An 18,039-nucleotide genomic window follows, 5' to 3' on the forward strand; every position below is an offset into this window, starting at 1 on the left:
TCAGATAAGTCAACGACTACACAGTCTACTTACTTAAGATTGCTCGGAGCCTTTTATTTCCTCGATAAAACTCCATATTTTGCAACTATGGATTTAAGCAACATAGCAATCTCACTTAAATAAGTATCTCGATCAAATTTCTAAAATATATAATTGTCAACTTGCTCAATCCATTAAGGTTTCTCCGGTATTAAGCTGCGGGAAATATCCTCTGTTCAGTTTATGTAGATTAATATATAGGGACTTGAATTAATAGCAGCTACAACTACTTCACTGTGTATAGACTTATGGAAGTTTGATTATAGTATATATAAATTTTGTACTATTATAATAAATACTAAATATTCCCAATATTCTCAGAGATGCAGTCTTCTTGAGAATATTTCCAGTAGTCCTACATTATTGGTATATAGCGTTAAGGTTGAAGTATACTAAAAGCATAAATTTAATATATTTATAAGAATGATTTAACATTGAGATGATAAGTTAAAATTTTGTCATTAATTATTATTTTGCTAATGGAGACTTAAACTTGCTTTCTCAAAATATTATTGATCCCCTTCTTCATTTTAAAATTAAATGATTATTGGAATCATATTGGCAATATGGATCTGTCCGCTCAAGCCAATTGGTCATTAAGTAAATACAAGATCGAAGTATCCTCTAAGCTTTCGAACATTTTATGGAATAAACTAAAATATAAAATAAAAAAGAACCAATTTTTATAATTACTCAAATAGTCATCTCCTTGGATGTTTGCTATCATGACATTAATCCGGATCTTGTTAACTACAGCTCTGAACAGTTTCGCTATACAACATTGCTAAAATCAAACTATTCTATTAAATTCTTTAGCAGGATACTCGGCATCTACTAATGCTTCACTTTTTATGAATCTTTCTTTGGACTATCAGTATTCTCCAAGTGATATGAATGATGTATTTCTGTCCGCTCATTATATGATCCGGATATTAAAGCTGTCCTTTTTTTATAACATTATTCCAGGGAATACGATACATTCTATGTAGTAGTAGCTTGTAGGTCCATGCTTTAACTCCATAAAAAAAGTGAATAAAATGTACCAGCGAAACATCCTCATGTTCCATGTTATTATCTCGACTCGTAAATAACTTTTTCATTTTTATGGCTCTCTCTTTCCTCATTCTTATTTCTGTTGTATGCTCACCCGGTTATTTTATCCAAGTTTCTAGATTTATATGTCAAAACTTCTATATCGTGGCATTTACCACCATCAGGTTCACATAGTTCAGATATTTGCAACTACCATAAACTTGGTTTTCTTTAAGTTAATTTTTAGTCCGTTAATTTAGTACATTGATCATTTAATTTTTTTAATAGGTGTTATGTGTTTTTAAGATTGCTTGTTAATAAGATGGTGTAGTCAGCATACCTCATATTAGTAATTACTTCTCCAATTAAAACTATTCCCACTAAATCATCCTCTAGGGTTTCTCTACCAATAGCTTCGCTATATAGGTTAAATACCATCGGTGATAAGATGCAATCTTGTCTCACAGCACGACGAATCTCCATTTCTGCTGTTGGTTGATTTTCTAACGTTGCATTAGGTTTTTGGACTCAATATAGATTAATAAATATTCTGATATCGTCGGAGTTAATATTTTTGCTAACGAGCAGCTGATGTAACCTTGTTCACTCTGTCAATTGGCTTATATCGATTAAGCGTTAGAAAAACATTTATAGACTATGAAATATTAACAAAGAATTTAACGAACGAAAACTGGTCCTCTGTGTATAATGAGAAAAAAGTAAATATAGCAACAAATAACTTTCTTCAAAAATGAAACTTATATAGACAGAAACAAACATACATAAAAGCAAAACAGAGAACATACAGGAAAACAAAACTGGATCAATAGGAATATAAATAAAGCAATTACTCAAAAGAATAATCTATTTAAAAAATGTCACGAACAACCAGAAAATCAATACTCAAAGGAAGAGTATGCAAAAACTTACTAACAAAACAAATAAAGAAAGCAAAAAAACACTACATTTCAAGACAAATAGCAAAAGGTCAAAATTCAAGCAAAAGTTTGTGGAACACCATAAACAACTTATGTAATAAGTAAGAATATAAAAAGAAATAAATAAAAAAACAACTAAAACTAAATTCAGGTGAAATAATAATAGCAAAACAAAAATTTCAAACTGCTTTAACAACTTTTTCAGCGAAATAGGAGAAAAGCTTGCCTCTAAAATAAATTCAATAAATCTAACTTTTAAAGAAGATGAACGCAATGAGCACTCAATATTTTTTTATTACACAACCCCACCACAGAATAAACGAGACCAGAGAAATAAACGAAACACCACAGAATAAACGAGATCGTTTATTCTGTGACCCCGCAGGAAGTAGAAAATATAACTCTTCAGTTAAAAACTAAAAAGGCTCCTGGATATGACGGACTAAAAGCACTAAAGTACTACAAAAAATTATAAAGCATGTTTCAAGTCCTCTTTGTTATATTATCAACCTTTGATTTTGTAGTGTCACATTTCCAGAAGCACTTAAAACAGGGGTAGTTACACCGCTGCATAAAAATGGATCTGAAGATGACGTTAATAATTACAGACCAGTGGTACTCATATCAAATATCTCAAAAATAATTAAAACAATGATTGTTAAGTTTTTAACAAAATATCATGTGTAGTCTGAGAGCCAATAATATGGATTTCGTGAAAAAAAGTCTACAGAAGATGCCAAATTAAAATTATATATATATTTAAACTTCAACGAACGCTTTGTATTTTTGTAGACTTGTCAAAATCATTTGACACTGTAGAATTTTGTTAAAGAAACTGGAAATGTATGGCATTCAGAGCAATTTCAGAAAAGTGACATATGGCGTTCCACAAAGAACAGTATTGGGACCACTCCTATTTATACTATGTATGAACAGTCTTTTACATTTATCCATCAGAAGAAAAATTATTAAGTTACGCAGACGGTACTGTAAACTCTATAGAGAAAAAACTTGGAACAGTCTAAAAACTGAAGCAGAAAAAGACTTTTTGAAAATAACGAAATGGTTTGAGGTTAACAAATTATCACTTAATGTTGATAAAACAAAATACATACATTTCATTTCATCCGAAAAAAATCTACCAAAATTAGGTCCTTTACAAGTAAATCTATCAATAATTATTCCAGAGACAAATTCCAATTCATATTGATCAGCATCTAAAATGGAATACACAAATAAGGAACTTACGAGAAAAATCAGAGGATTAGTTTCGAAATGTAAGTATCTAAAACAGTACCTACGCATTAACCAAATTATAACGTTGTACTATTCTTTAGTTCAGTCTCAATTAAGATATGGCCTTGTAGGGTGGGAAGGGGTAAGGGACTGTCACCTAAGCCAACTAAATACAGTACAAAAATGGATAATTAAAGTTATTTTTAAGAAAAATCAGGTATTTTCAACTCAGTTACTTCACGAGGAAACAAAAATAATGGACATATGACAATTATATTTAATTACTCAAATAATGAACGTAAAAAAGTAAAATGAACATGCCAAAATTCCAAAAAGCAAAAAAGCTATTGGTCAAAGACTTTTTAAATATATCGCCCCAGAACTCTTCAATATACTACCTTAAACAAACATAAATGTTTTAAAATTGATCTTAAAAATTGGATAAAAATACAAAAAGATCAATATTCCATAATTCGGTGAATAACTCTTGAAATGTATTTTATGTATTATTTCCATCGGAGTTATTAAAGTTATAAAGTTTTAAATCAAATTTTAGGCTTATTTATTGTATTAGTGTTACTAGTAAAGAGTCAAAAGGATGTCAAGGACTTGACAAAAAACTTTCAAATGTGACTACAATATTGAAAAGTGTCCTACTACCGAAATGTGACTTGTCAAGAATTTTACAAACAAGTGGCAAAATAGTGCAGCTTATGTGAGTACCCGTTTTATTGTCCTTTTATATTGATGTAATTTCTAGATATTTTGGTATTGGCAAATAAACGTATATTTATTAGTTATTATTTATTAAAAGAACGTTAGTCCCAAAAAGTAGCCCTCATATTTCAAGCCTTTCGCCTAACCCAAATAATGTTTTACTCGAGTCTTCTGGAAATTGTTTTGCGAATGATCTTAAAGAATAAATTCAATGTGTGGCTCATAAATGCAATTGATTGGTAACCTGAGCATTCTCTTGGATTCGGTTTCTTGGGTATAAGCACAAAAGTGGACGATAGACATTATTTAGGAATTTTTCCCTTATCATATATACGGTTGAAGAGGTTGAGAAGAATATCAATTACATCATCATTAAAAAGTTTGATATGCTCTATAGGTATCTGATTACCACCAGCAGCTTTACCGCTAACATTCATAGTCTCCAAAGAATACAGTATTTCTGATCTTAATATTTTTAAGTGAACATTACTTCCTTCTAAGACCGGTTTTGCAGGTCTTTCAACCTAGAACAGTTGCAACAGCTATGTTTTCCACCTTTTCAGCTTTTCCCCCATATCATTTATTATATGCCCATTTGTATCCTTAATAATATTACTAGTTGCCTTTATCCTATTACATCCAGCTATTTCTCGTCAATTTTTTTTTCAAATAGTTCTGTTTCCTTACATTGAACCCGTAGATATTATTCTTTTGTTTCCTTAATTTTTCTCTGTGCTATTTTATCTAGTGTTCTGTATTCATCTTTGTTGCTTTTGTTCTTTCTCCTTTCTTAACTAAGATCTTGAATTTATGATTTCAAGTAAAACCCTGGATGCTTTTTATTTATTCTTTTGCTTTTTAAATGGTTTTTAACTATTGTTTCTAACCCTGTTTGTATTTGCTTCCACTTTTCATCTACACTGACTTTATTTGATGTATTAAAATCTCTCATACATTCGTAAACCTCTTTCTTTACCGTGTCGCGGATTCTTAAGAAGTTTTTCTATATAGTTGTTTTGATGCTTTTTTATCTTTTTCATCATTATATTGAGTTTAGCTTTAACTGGATTATGGTTGGAATTAACTTCGGCATACTGGATAGGTTGTTGCAGGTTTGACGGAGTTTTTATAACAGTTGTTAATGAGGATAATATTTATTTGGTTTCTCGCTGTATTTCCTAGGTTATCCGCGGAGATATTCAGGTTTACAATTAACGCTCTGGTAGTTTAAAGAAAGTATTTTTTATTATGAGAACTTGACAAAACTCTACCAGTCGATGCTCTCTATTATTTCTTTCTCCCAGGCCCCAACCCAGTGCGTGCTTTGACCTTGTTATTCCCTAGTTTGGCGTTGAACCTATAAGTATTGTGATGTCACTCTCTATGCTTCCAAAGATATCATGAGCTATAAAAAAATATCTTGTATGAAGTTTTTTGATAGTCTATATGATGAAAAATCTGAAAATCTGAAAAAGAAAAGAATAATTTCCCACCAATCCACTTATTATTATTAAGAAAATAGTTCTCATTGAAAGCTCCCGACATTCCTTCACCAACAACCTACAAAAGAATGTCATTATCAACCATTAAGACGCCAATAGAATAATACTATGCTCGTGGACTAAAATCAGTAGGTTGCAGGAAGGTCTACCAGCTGCTGGTCATACCATCGAGAAAAACAAGGCAAAGCGAGTAAACCGCGGTGTTCTCTCGACCGCACCATACAAAGTGCATGAGACACCATCAGAACATCAATCGATTTTTACGGAAGAAAGCGCTCGCGTACCTTTCTTAAGAATAACTTCTAATTAAATAATAGAATACCATCGTATTGTTTATATCTATTAAGGTGGTATTAGTTTAATTAGCGTGTCAGTGTTTTTTTTAATCGAAGCTATGGTCAAGGTGTAGGTGGTATCAGAAAAATATATCAAAGGTGTGTGATTGTTTAGTTTTAAAATAGTGATGATGTATGTTGGTGTGGTAATTTTGGCGGTTTTGGTAAATCAGGCTTCGTCACAAGATGGGTAAGTAAAAATTATGTTAATATTATGAGATTTACTACATATACTTATTTTAAATTAAAAGGGGAAAGTTGTTACATATCCATCTCATATTATTTATTGTTACATCTTATCGTGCACTTTCACTGCCGTCTAAGTTGATTTATGTGGGTATTTGTCATCACATAAAAGCGATGATGCAAAAATTGTTAGTAAAATATTTAGTTTGCTTACGGTAGGAAAGGAGAAAGAATCATTTTACCAAGTTTTAATAATAAATTTTAATGTTCTGATTTATTAATCCACAAAACTCATAGTAATAAAATTATTTTGTCATTTATAAGAAATATAGTATTATAAGTTTTTACATATATATAGAAAAATGTTTTTGGTCCTTCGAACTGGATTGAGCAAAAGATATTGATATTAGGGTAATATTCGGGTCATATTATACAAGTTACGTCTAAACTGATATATATTTTGGTGTTGTAGGACATTCTTAGAAATATTTTCTTAATCGGGATTGATTCAATCAAGATTAAAATTTGTGTAAAAAAAAGAGTTTTACTCTCAAAAAACAGTTTCAATTTCGCAACTTTCCTTTTAATTATCTGGTCCCTTCCGACCGATTTTTTAAAATGTTGATACTTGAAGGAAGAAATTGTCATGCTAAGTAAGCTATAAGGTTTATACATATTAGGATGTTAGTATGTACATATAAGGTATGTACATATTTTTAAATGACTGAGATAATTTCCTGAATGTTGCTGGAATGTTGCTGAACATCATAATTTTACTGCTCAGATAGATATCAGTATTTATATAAATATGTTAAGGTTGTGGAAATACAGTCAAGGCACTTCTAGCAAGCCTATCTGTGTTACTTCTTGCTATATGCGCTAGCCATTGCCATTTAAGTTTAGCTATTCTTTCCACTACATCTGTCACGTTCGTTCGTTCACGTCAGTTCGTTCTTCCTCTTATTTCTTTAATTGTTATTAGGCTGATGTCCAACATGGCTCTTTCTATGGCTCTCTGATAAACTCTGATTTTCTCAGTAGTTCTTTCTGCGAAAGTCATGGTTTTTAGTACGTAAGTTGTCTAGTAAGATACAGCTATCATACTTATTTATCTTCAAGTTTATTGGCATATGTTTATTTTAAATTATGTATCCCATTTTCCGAAACGCACCCACGTTAATGCAATTCTTCATTTAATTTCTGCTGTATGATTTTCCTTTCTTATTCTGATCTTATGTGCCAGAAATATGTAAAGAAATGTGTCAATAAATACTTCAATTTTATCAATACTCAACTTTTGTTTTTTCCGATTTGTCCGATTTGACACGATAGATTCTTTAGTTGTTGCAACATAGTTTGAGGCAAAACGGAGGTGGTTAATGTAACTTTTTGCAACTGTTCTCATGGTAGCTTTTTAAAAATGTCCGACAAAGCCAAGGTAAACAATTTGGGAGAAATAGTATGTACTTGCCCTTGTCCTATAGGTGAGTCCTTCTATAAACGATTATTTAATCAGTGTCAACTGGTAAGCACTAATTAGATGATGGTCGGTACCTTTATTCCTTTAAGAAGATACTGTACATACTACCTTTTCCAATTGGTTTAGTTGGAAATTTTATTGTTACCAAGAAGCTAGCACATAAAAGATTTAAGGAAAACCATATTCAGGCAGATTACATATATCTTTCAAACTTAAGTGAACGATCCGTGAATAGAATAGAAAATAGAGAGAAAAATTGACAATTTTTGGTCTTACATTAATAACAATAACAATAGTTATAGGCTTCGTCCAAAACTCTCTTTCAATGGAACTGCTGAGACTCCGGAGGGTGTCACTAATATAATTGCCTAATATTTTTTTATTTATTATCAGGAATAGGTGGATGAGCTAATCTTCTCAGTTTATATGAGAGTCAGAAAAGTTCAATTTTATTTAGAAGAAGTTTATAATTCCGTAAAGTACTGCAAAAATAGGTTGACTTCAGTACTCGACGAGATACTGGTTTTTTTCCTAAAGAAATGGATTTGTGTGTTGATCATACCTATTTTGTATATTAGATTTTTTGTTTAATTTACTTAAAACTTTTAATAAAAACCAGTTCACAAGTCTGGTTAGGATCAGGCTACTAATAATCGGGCAATTTGTAATCAGAAGTTCCTAATTTGTTCGATTACCCTAATTTTGCTTACCCTTGTTAGTAAAATACTTTCGTAAACTGATAGAAATTTAATCAATCCTAAACAGTTTTGGTTTTATTAAGGATAGATCGACTGACTCAAACTTAGTTTTGTATGTCATTTTTGACTGTATCGAAAGGGGCTTTCAGGTTGACTCGCTGTATGGATGGCTGCGGATGTTTCTAAGGCTTTTGACTGGGGCAATCATGTAATACTATCATTGTAGACTTAATGCATTGGGTTTTCTGGGTCTTTTTCTTTCTTGGTTATAGATGTCAGTTCTGAAACTGGAATATCTTAACAAGTGAAAATGGGTGGTTTGCAAAAAGTGGAGATTAAAGAGTGCTCCAGGACTCGCACTGTGGGCCTGTGCTATTTGGTTAGAGTTTATTTAATTATTATTTTAAGATACAGTAGAGCCTTAATGTTTGCGGATGATATAACTTTTTTTTATGGAAATTAGAACTGTGTTGGATGCTATTTGGCTTCAGAACAAGTTGAATTCTTTTTTTGAGAGGTGTATGGAGAATATAATGACTTTGAATACAAGCATCATAAGACTTAATTTACAAGACAAAGAAGCCCTATTTACTTAGAACACTGAAAGACTAGAATCAGTAAACAACAACTTTGTTTGAGTTAAACATGTACTCAGGGGCGGGGTTGTGTTTTGTTTAGAAAAATATTCACGAATTCTCTACTGTAAAGTCTGCACGTATTTTCAAAAGATAAGAAAGAAATTTAAGCTGTATATTAACACATATAATAATGCTATTTTAACTTATTTGTGTTGGATTGTGAATTAAAAATAAATAATAGAAATAGATATAACCTATTCGAAGAGCGAAAATAACAACTTCAAACCAAAAAAAATCGCTTCTAAAAAATTTGGAATGGCAACACCGGAAGCAAAAGCTCAGTGATGCACAAAATGTCATCTTGTCAAATGGCTTTGTATTTACACTTGGCATTTGTGAATATTGAAAAAGTAGAAGGGTTTTATTTGAGTGTTTTTGTGAACTGTTACAATGATAAAAACTGTGCCACACCATCGAAAAAGGGCGATTCAAGCCGATCTTTTCACAAGTAAAGACCGATACTGTCATAATATCATATCAAGGGAGAACCGGTATCATAAACGTAGAGTAGGGGATCATAGAAATAAACTTAGAATCTTTACATTTTTAAATTGAAATATTTTTTTGAAAATACTTATCTATGAAAATGCTATAAAGAATAAAAAACGAGTTTTGTCTATGGACTTATTAACAGGACTGATTTTATGTTTTTATTTGTAGTTTGTATTTTCTTGGCAGACAAATAGCAAAAATAAAAAACTTCAAGTCTCGGACTCAAAACATCATTTTATGTGTCACGAAGGTTACATGTTTCGCTAATAAAGCATCATCAAATCTTATAGCTAGATGACCTGCTAGTACTATTTTATTTTTTCTCTAGTTACGTAGGTCTCTTTGAGATAATGAACGAGTTCTTCCAATTAGAAAAATAACACACGCCTTCTAATGCCAGGGTAAATAATTTTGGAGAAATTGACTCGCCTTGCCTTTTCTCTCTTCATATAGGGATCTTTTCGGTTATTATATTTTCGAGGTGTAATGGGATATTATATGCGGTACATTTCTTCATAAGACTACGTAACGGTTCAACGTTTTTTAATCGATTTCTTTACTCGTTAGTTCTCGGTAGAGTCTCTGTCCCTATTTTTGCGTTTTGCTAAGAGTGCGTTTGTGCTTTGGATGAGTTTCGGATTAGTTTTTGTTGCCAAGTAACATATTTTCTTTGCTGCTACTTGTATACCGCTAGTGATTTTTCCCGATAACTCATTTAGAGCCATATTTCTCAGATCTTCAGTTGGTTCTAGTTTTTTATTGATTTGGACATTACATTTTTCCATTTTGCCTTTGAGCTAAATCCCTGTTTAACAAACAGCTTTTTCGATTTGCTTTTTTTTTCTAAGCATGTGTTTACATTTATTGTGGCTCTTACAATTTCAACCCTTGAACAGGGTGAGATACACCCCTAAAATAAAAAGGGGTTAAAAAGAAAGGGGGGTCAAGTGAAACATCACCTTGAAGCTCTTGAAAAATGGTTTCCAGTAATACCATAGAAAGCCACATTTCAGAAAATTCTTCTCTGTTTATCAAGGAAAACGCATTTTTAATATTTTTCACATTATCACAAAATTTACTTTAAAAGTAACTTATACTAGTATTATTATTCTAGGAAAAGTTGACTTTCAGTTCAGTTTAAACGACAAGCAGCTCTTTTTATCTTTAATAATGGTGTACAGCATAGCATTACAGCAATCTGCTGAACGTGTACACATTATTTTCATTTATGTTTCCCAGGATAAAGCTTTCTTAAGGACAGCTCAACGTTTTGTCAAAATGCATCTAGGTCAAAATGTAAGCCCGGAGTATGTTCGCCAACTAGTAGCCAAACTTAAGGAAACTTGGAATTTTGGGTCAGTATGCAATGCACTCAACTTTATTAACTCGTCAAGCAGCTGTAGCAACCGGATTATTTCGTGAATCAATAGGAAAGGTACTTAAACTTTGTAGGTTTCATCCTTATAAACCGCAAATATTACAAGAACTTGGTGACGACGATCCGGACAGAAGTATCCAGTTTTGTGAAATAATAACAGATAGAATTACAGCAGAACCTCGGCTAATTAAAAATATTTGCTTCAGTGATGAGTGTACCTTTTATTTAAATGGGCATGTTAATAAGCAAAATTGTTGTTATTTGAATGACAAGAACTCACACGTTTTTAGAGAAGGGCATACCCAGTACTACCAGAAAATTGTGTTTGACTGATATATTGGAACATGGTATTATCGGCCTAATATTTATATCTGAAAATTTAAATGAAGACATGTATACTGGAATGATACATAGGTCTTTCGAACTATTAATAGTGTGGGAATTAAAAAATCAGAGAGACATAGACGGAAATGTATCTTTAGAAGAACCCTTACTACAATTTCAACAGGATGGAGCACCTCCTCATTATGTAGTTCCTGTTCGGAAATGGTTGGCTGATCTTTAAAAGGTCCAATCAAATGGCCACCTAGATCCCTGGACCTAACTCCTCTTGACTTCTTTTTGTGAAATCACCTAAAATCACCTGAGTCGCTAGAGCAACTACTGCATAGAAAAGTTCAGAAATATTGTGCTATATCCAGGGAAACATTTTTAAATGTATGTGAAGTGTTTGAAAGTAGTCTTTATTAGTATCATCAAAATAACGGAAATCAGTTTCAACGTTTAATGAAATATTATTAAAAAATACAAAATAGTGTTTTTATTAATTTTTTCCCCGATAAACAGAGAATAATTTCGTTAATAATTCGTTTCTCTAATATACGTTATCTACGTTCATCTACGTTCTTTATAGAGACTTTTTATATAGACTTCTTATCATATTTTATGGAAAAAAATGCTTCATATCTTATTAAAGAGGAATAGTATTGTTTTGCGCCTGTCAAAATAAGTGACAACTTTTTATGATATTATAAAGTGTGTTTTTTTTCCCATTTCTACATAAACATTTAACATCATTACATCAGAGATGTTGCAAGAAAACAAACTGCCCATAGTTCCACGGCAATGCTAATTCTAGCCTTTCAATGTTTTAAGGTGGTGGTATTTCATTGATACAGCGTCCAATTTTGGCTTTCAATGCTTCTATGGTTGCAGGCTTAATGGCATAAAGTTGTGACTTATAACACCACAGCCAAAAGTCTTAAAGGCATTAAATCGCAAGAGCGTGGAGACCAATTCTGGTAACCAAATCGAAAAATCTGACGATCAGGAGCAAACACGTGCAAGATCGTCAATGTAATAATGCTGAAACCACATGTCGTCATGATCAATAGCTTTCAAACGAGGCTTAAAAAACTGTATTATAATAGCACAATAACGTTCGCCATTCACCATTACTGCATTACTGCGTTTTCCAAAAAAACGTTCCAATTTTTCTTCTAGACCAGAATGCACATCCTACATTGACATGTTGTAGATGTATTGCTTTCTGATGAATCATGACTTTTGTGACTTTTCTAAGCCTAAAATGCGACAGTTTTATCTATTAACGAAGCCATCGATGTGAAAATGGGCTTCATCACTGAAAATGATTTTGCTTACAAAATCAGCATGTTGCTCAAGGATCCAATTGATGAATTCTTTTCGCTGATTATAGTCTTCTGGCAGAAATTGTTGAGTCAGTTGGATTTTGTAGGCATGCAGCTGTAAATCTTTAGTGAGAATTCGCTGAAGAATACCTGTTAAAATGTCAAATATTTGTACCCAATGAGAGGAACCTCTCTGGCCTTTCTGTCACTCTCACGAACTGCCGTAATAGTTTTTTCTGAACGACCTCTACGAGCTCGTATCGTGTGTTTTACAGCACGTTTTACGTTAACCGTACTTTCGAATTTTTTGATTATTTTTTTCACATTAGATGAATTAGGAACATTATTTCGACTGAAAATTTGACGTACTTTAGCAATAGTGATAATCAAGCTTTCACTATTTTGATAATAATTTTTGACAATCAAGATGCGTTATTCTTTCTTCTTTCGTTGTTCTAGGACCGTGTAATGCTCCATGTTTACTAATTCCCATCTGTCAACTTTCGATCTGTCACTTTATAATAATGTGTCATTGTGACTGTGGCAATGGCATTGTGACTATGGCGCTCAATTCAAATGTTGCGTAATACCCTTTATATTCTTAATGGAATTCCTGCTTTACGTTTGTGGACGTTAGTGCAAGTTTTGTAATTCAATGATTTGTAAAACTGGTCATTTTGGCAGAAGTTATGTAACAACTAACTTAATATAGCTGAAGTATATTAAAATATTAAAAATGTGTATCTTAAAAAATCAATTATTAAGAAATCTATAATAATTATAAAATATTTAATTTCCATAAACACAATATCCTTCCCTTGAGACAATCGGGATTTAGAAAAGGCTACAGTTGCTGTACAGCACTGTTGGATGTGGTTGATTCAATAATGTCAAATATAGACTCTGGAAACTCATGTGTTTTGATATTGTTAGACTACACAAGAGCGTTTGATAAGGTAAACCACCAGATCCTGTTCGCTTTGCTATTGCATATTGGATTTTCACAGAGTGCTGTCGATCTAATTAAAAGCTATTTATCTAATAGGGTTCAATATGTAGAAACTGATAAGGGATGTTCGGACAGAGGGTCGCTTCACTGCGGCGTTCCACAGGGCTCCGAGCTATCCCCGTTACTATTCTGCATATACACTTGTTATCTGACACATGCCCTTGAACACTGTATTGATTATAGTTTTGCTGATGATAAACAATTATTATACTCTGTCACACCTAATAGCATAGCACAAACTCAACTTAACATAAATAAAGATTTGAATCAACTAGTTCGAAACTCAGAAAAACACCACTTAAAATTAAACCCTTTAAAAACTAAAATACTTGCTTTTGGAAAACAAAAAATTGACTTAGAAAACCAACTTAAAATTAATTTAAATAACTCAGAGCTTACCTTTGAAAAAAAATCTAGGAATTTGGGGGTAATTTTAGATACAGATTTAAGATTTAGCGAACATGTATCTGCGTGTGTACAGAGGGCGTATGCAAATTTAAAGTTGTTATATCCACATAGGCGTGCACTAAGTCAAAAACTAAAATTAACATTGTCAGATGCTCTTGTGTTAAGTCACTTTAATTATTGTGATGTATTGTATGGTCCATGCCTAACCAAACAGGATAGGGACAGGATACAGCGAGTTCAGAGGTCGTGTTTGCGGTTTGCATTTGGCATAAGGAAGTTTGAGCCAGTAATTCACAAACTCAAAACTTGCAATTGGTTGGATATGGAAAATCGCCGTACATTTCACTCCGCTGTCTTATTCCACAGAATAATATTTAATAAAAGTCCACCATATTTGTACAACAAAATAAAGTTTAGAACAGATGTTCACAACTTAAACCTAAGGTATAGGGGCTTAATATCTCCTCCTTTCCATAAGACTGCCTTGTTTGCAAGATCTTTCTCTTATAATGTTTACCTATTATACAATCATATTCCTCTCGAAATGAAAATACTCACGCCAACAAAATTCAAATATCTATATAAAAATAACTTGCTAACACACCACTAAGTCTTGTTGTTTTTAATTTATCTTTTTTTTTTTCATACGGTATAGTGTACTTGTGTTTTGGGTAGGTACAAACGTCTACTATAAGTATAAAAACTAGGAACTATTAGAATGTTTTAGGTAAAAACAGTGTTGTAATTTACTTGTGTAGAAATTATAAAACTACATACTACTTATGATTTGTCATTGTGCTAACATTGAATCTATATATTAATTTAATATTCTTTGTTGTTAGTTACAGTTACAAAATTTTTACGGAGTTTATTCAATATCAGTTTTACTGCCTTAAACTCCATTTTGCAGTAATACATTTATCTATATGTATGAAGAATGTATACCAATAATGCACTGTAAACTTGTACTATTACTGGCAAATAAATTTATTTATTATTATTATTATTATTATTATTATTATTATAAAAATACTTTTTATTAGATCTAATGAAGTACATTAAAAAACGCATAAGGAGTTCATAAACGGTATTATTGTTTATATTTAAAGTTATTATTAATAAATATTTATCATATAAATGTTTTTGACGACGCCACTGGCAAAGATTCCTTGTGTCGGAAGCATCAACAATGCGATCGAGCGGCGTTGCGATGTTGTTTGTGGTGACAAGTTTTTATAATATTATAAAGTGTTTTTTTGCTGTTTCTACATAAGCATTTGGCATCATTGCATCAGAGGTGTTGCAAGCAAACAAACTGCCCATAGTTCCATGGCAATGGTAATTCTAGCCTTTCAATATTCTAAGTATACACAATTGATAACATTCTTCAAGGCAATGTAAAATCTAAGATTTCTGATCTTGGGTCATAATTTATTCTAAAATCACATTCTTCAGTTAATTTTATTCGAGCCACATCTGGAGCTAAAAAGGTACCTTGTTTACAGATCATCAACTGATTTTGCAATATCTACTTTTAAGTTGCTGTTGTTGTTGGGTTCTCTGTTCTTTGGTCCTGTTTATAAGAGTGGTATATCAGACAGATTGCAAAAGTGGAGAATAGATTCTGATTTTTAAAAGTGGTGGCGTTGAACGCTGGTTAGCAGAATATGATTATAAATGGCTTAGAATCAGTTTAGATTTAAACTCTTTGGAAGCAAGAATAGTTGTTTTAATTGATATGTCCTTTCTGCATCGGATTGTCAATGCTGCCATTGACTGTTATCAGCTGTTGGTTTTGGTTAGGTTGAGAATGCTCTCTGAAAATAGACGGTCCGACATTTTCTTTATTCTCTTCCATAGTAGTTATGGAATTAGTGAGCCTATTTCTCGATTAGTTTATAAAACTCTAGGCAAACAAATAAAATCCTTTGTTTCTAAAAGTCATATATTTCATAAGGATTTAAAGCATATTTTATAATAGTTTAAAGAAACTATTTTATTAGCTTTATTCTTATGTACCTGTTTGTACTTTAATTATGAAGTGATTTTTTGGGTTATTTAGAAATGGTTTGCCATGAATAAATAAATAAATATATCGTGATATTATAGTACTATCCTGTTATTATAAGAAAGTAAGAGACCCTTAAAAGGGTCTAATGGAGCCAATATTTGAGATCAAGATTTAATATTAATGATAAATAGAATGAATTAATATCTAAAAAAGGTTTAAGCAAATTGATTGCGGTTCTTCGAGGCGCTTTTATCTTTTATTTACATTTTGTTTAATTTATATTACACACTTTATGAAACTACTTTAATATTTCTTAAAAAAACATACTCAAACAGGTTATTAAATTATGCATTGCGGTATAATTAGATATTATTGAAGTATAGTCAGATACTGAATTCTATCAAATAATATGCCTAAGGGGCTATAAACAGTTACTCTATAAAGGCAATAAATTTACTCACTTTGTGGTTAACTCAAAATGGAAAAAAATATTCTGTTATATTAATACCGTAAGGTATTTACGTTAAACATTACCCGATCTGTTTAGCATGTTGCAATATATTTTCTTTTACGTTCTCTTTAAACCTAATTAGGGAGGGGCACATAAATTAACTTGTGGTTCGTGGTTTTGGTCACGAAAGTTTCTTCACAATGGATTCTCTTCAAGTTTATAAAATTTTAAGGTTTACAAAATTGTTTAGAATTTTCCTTGAACTCTGATGCAGTGATACTTAAGAAATGCATGGGTTCATTAATGCAAAAGGTTAGTTAACATTACCTTGCGCTACGTATAATTTACGAGTCAATGTTCAATATTTTATCGTTAAAAGTTTATTATCATTTTAAATTATCACAAGAAATATAAAAAAGGATATGAATTAAAATTGCCCAAAATTTGTTAAAATAAGCAATCTTTCTTGTACTAGGACAGAGACTTAAACAAATATGTAATGCCAAGGCTAGATATTATCTTTGTGTAAGATAACGAAAGTAATTAAGTGAAAATAAAAGAAATACCCACATGACTATATAATAAAATTAGTAATCCATTAACCAAAAACAAAAAATTCTCATACCTTATTATATGATATTATAAAATCTTATACTAAAAGAATGCTGAAATATTACGACATTCACCTAATTTTATAAAAAATTACATATAATTTATATTTATATTATTATCTTTGTAGAACCTCAGCAAAACTTTTATATTGTTTCAAAGCATCTTACTTATTTCTTCACTAAAAATATGTTTATTTTGAATAAATGTCTAATATTACATGGAAGTTTTAGATATACATCATATCTAAAGGGTGGGCCATCTATTGGTCCAATTTTGACAGCCTGTCGATACTGGCTCTGTCAACTTTAGTACCATATGTTGTTGATTATATGTTAGTTCTAACCATCCGCTAAACAAATATGAATCGGTTTTCTTTAGAACATCGCTTTGAAATATTGAAAACTTATTTTGAATGTCGGTCTCTCATGAGTGAAACAGTGCGAAAATTGCGTACAAAATTTAAAAGAAATGAAGCGCCCACCGCGCGTGCTATTGGAAAATTGGTGCGTAAAGCTCGTGAAACTGGGATGCTGGTCGATGCCGGACGTGTGCCGCATACACGTCCGGTGCGTACAGCTGAAGCAATCGCTGCAGTGACCGAAAGTGTTCGTCAAAACCCCAGAACATCGACCCGGCGCAGAAGTCAACAAGTGGCCATTTCACGAACCACTCTGAGGAGGATTTTGCACAAAGACCTCGGTATGTTTGCGTACAAAATCCAACTCATTCGGAATTGAAACCGAATGACCTTCCACAACGTTTACGCTTCGCAGAGTGGGCTTTAGATGAATTGAACGATGAGCCAAATTTCGCACGAAAAATCATCTTTTCTGACAAAGCGCATTTTCACGAGTTTGCACGAGATTTTCGCGAGTCACTGTGTGGTGTGAATTTTGTGGTGGGGTGATTGGTCCTTTCTTTTTCGAAAATGCGGAAGGTCGCGCCGTGACAGTCGATGGTGAACGTTATCGCAACATGACGAACATCGACGACTTATGGTTTCAACAAGATGTCGCAACTTGTCATACCGACGGGCGTAGCATCAACCTTCTGCGCACAAGATTCAACAACCATCTGATTAGCCGTTTCGGCGATGTCCATTGGCCTGCTCGCAGCTGCGATTTGACGCCGCTAGACTTTTTTCTGTGAGGTGCATTAAAAAGTGCAGTTTATGCCAACAATCCCCAAACAATTGATCACTTAAAACAGAATATTCGTGCCGCAATTG

The 18,039-nt window shown here is 32.2% G+C and overlaps 1 protein-coding gene across 1 annotated transcript in view; it reads left to right on the forward strand.

The window, feature by feature from the left end:
• The first annotated feature begins 5,596 nt into the window (after positions 1–5,596).
• LOC126743713 (CD109 antigen) overlaps positions 5,597–18,039 on the forward strand; it is a 56,842-nt gene continuing 44,399 nt past the window's right edge. Inside the window, exon 1 of the mRNA XM_050450927.1 lies at positions 5,597–5,989. Coding sequence (XP_050306884.1) covers positions 5,928–5,989 — 62 coding nt within the window. The 5' untranslated portion in view covers positions 5,597–5,927. The remainder of the gene's footprint in view (positions 5,990–18,039) is intronic.

The sequence above is a fragment of the Anthonomus grandis genome, chromosome 13, assembly GCF_022605725.1.
Source record: "Anthonomus grandis grandis chromosome 13, icAntGran1.3, whole genome shotgun sequence".
Taxonomy (NCBI): domain Eukaryota; kingdom Metazoa; phylum Arthropoda; class Insecta; order Coleoptera; family Curculionidae; genus Anthonomus; species Anthonomus grandis.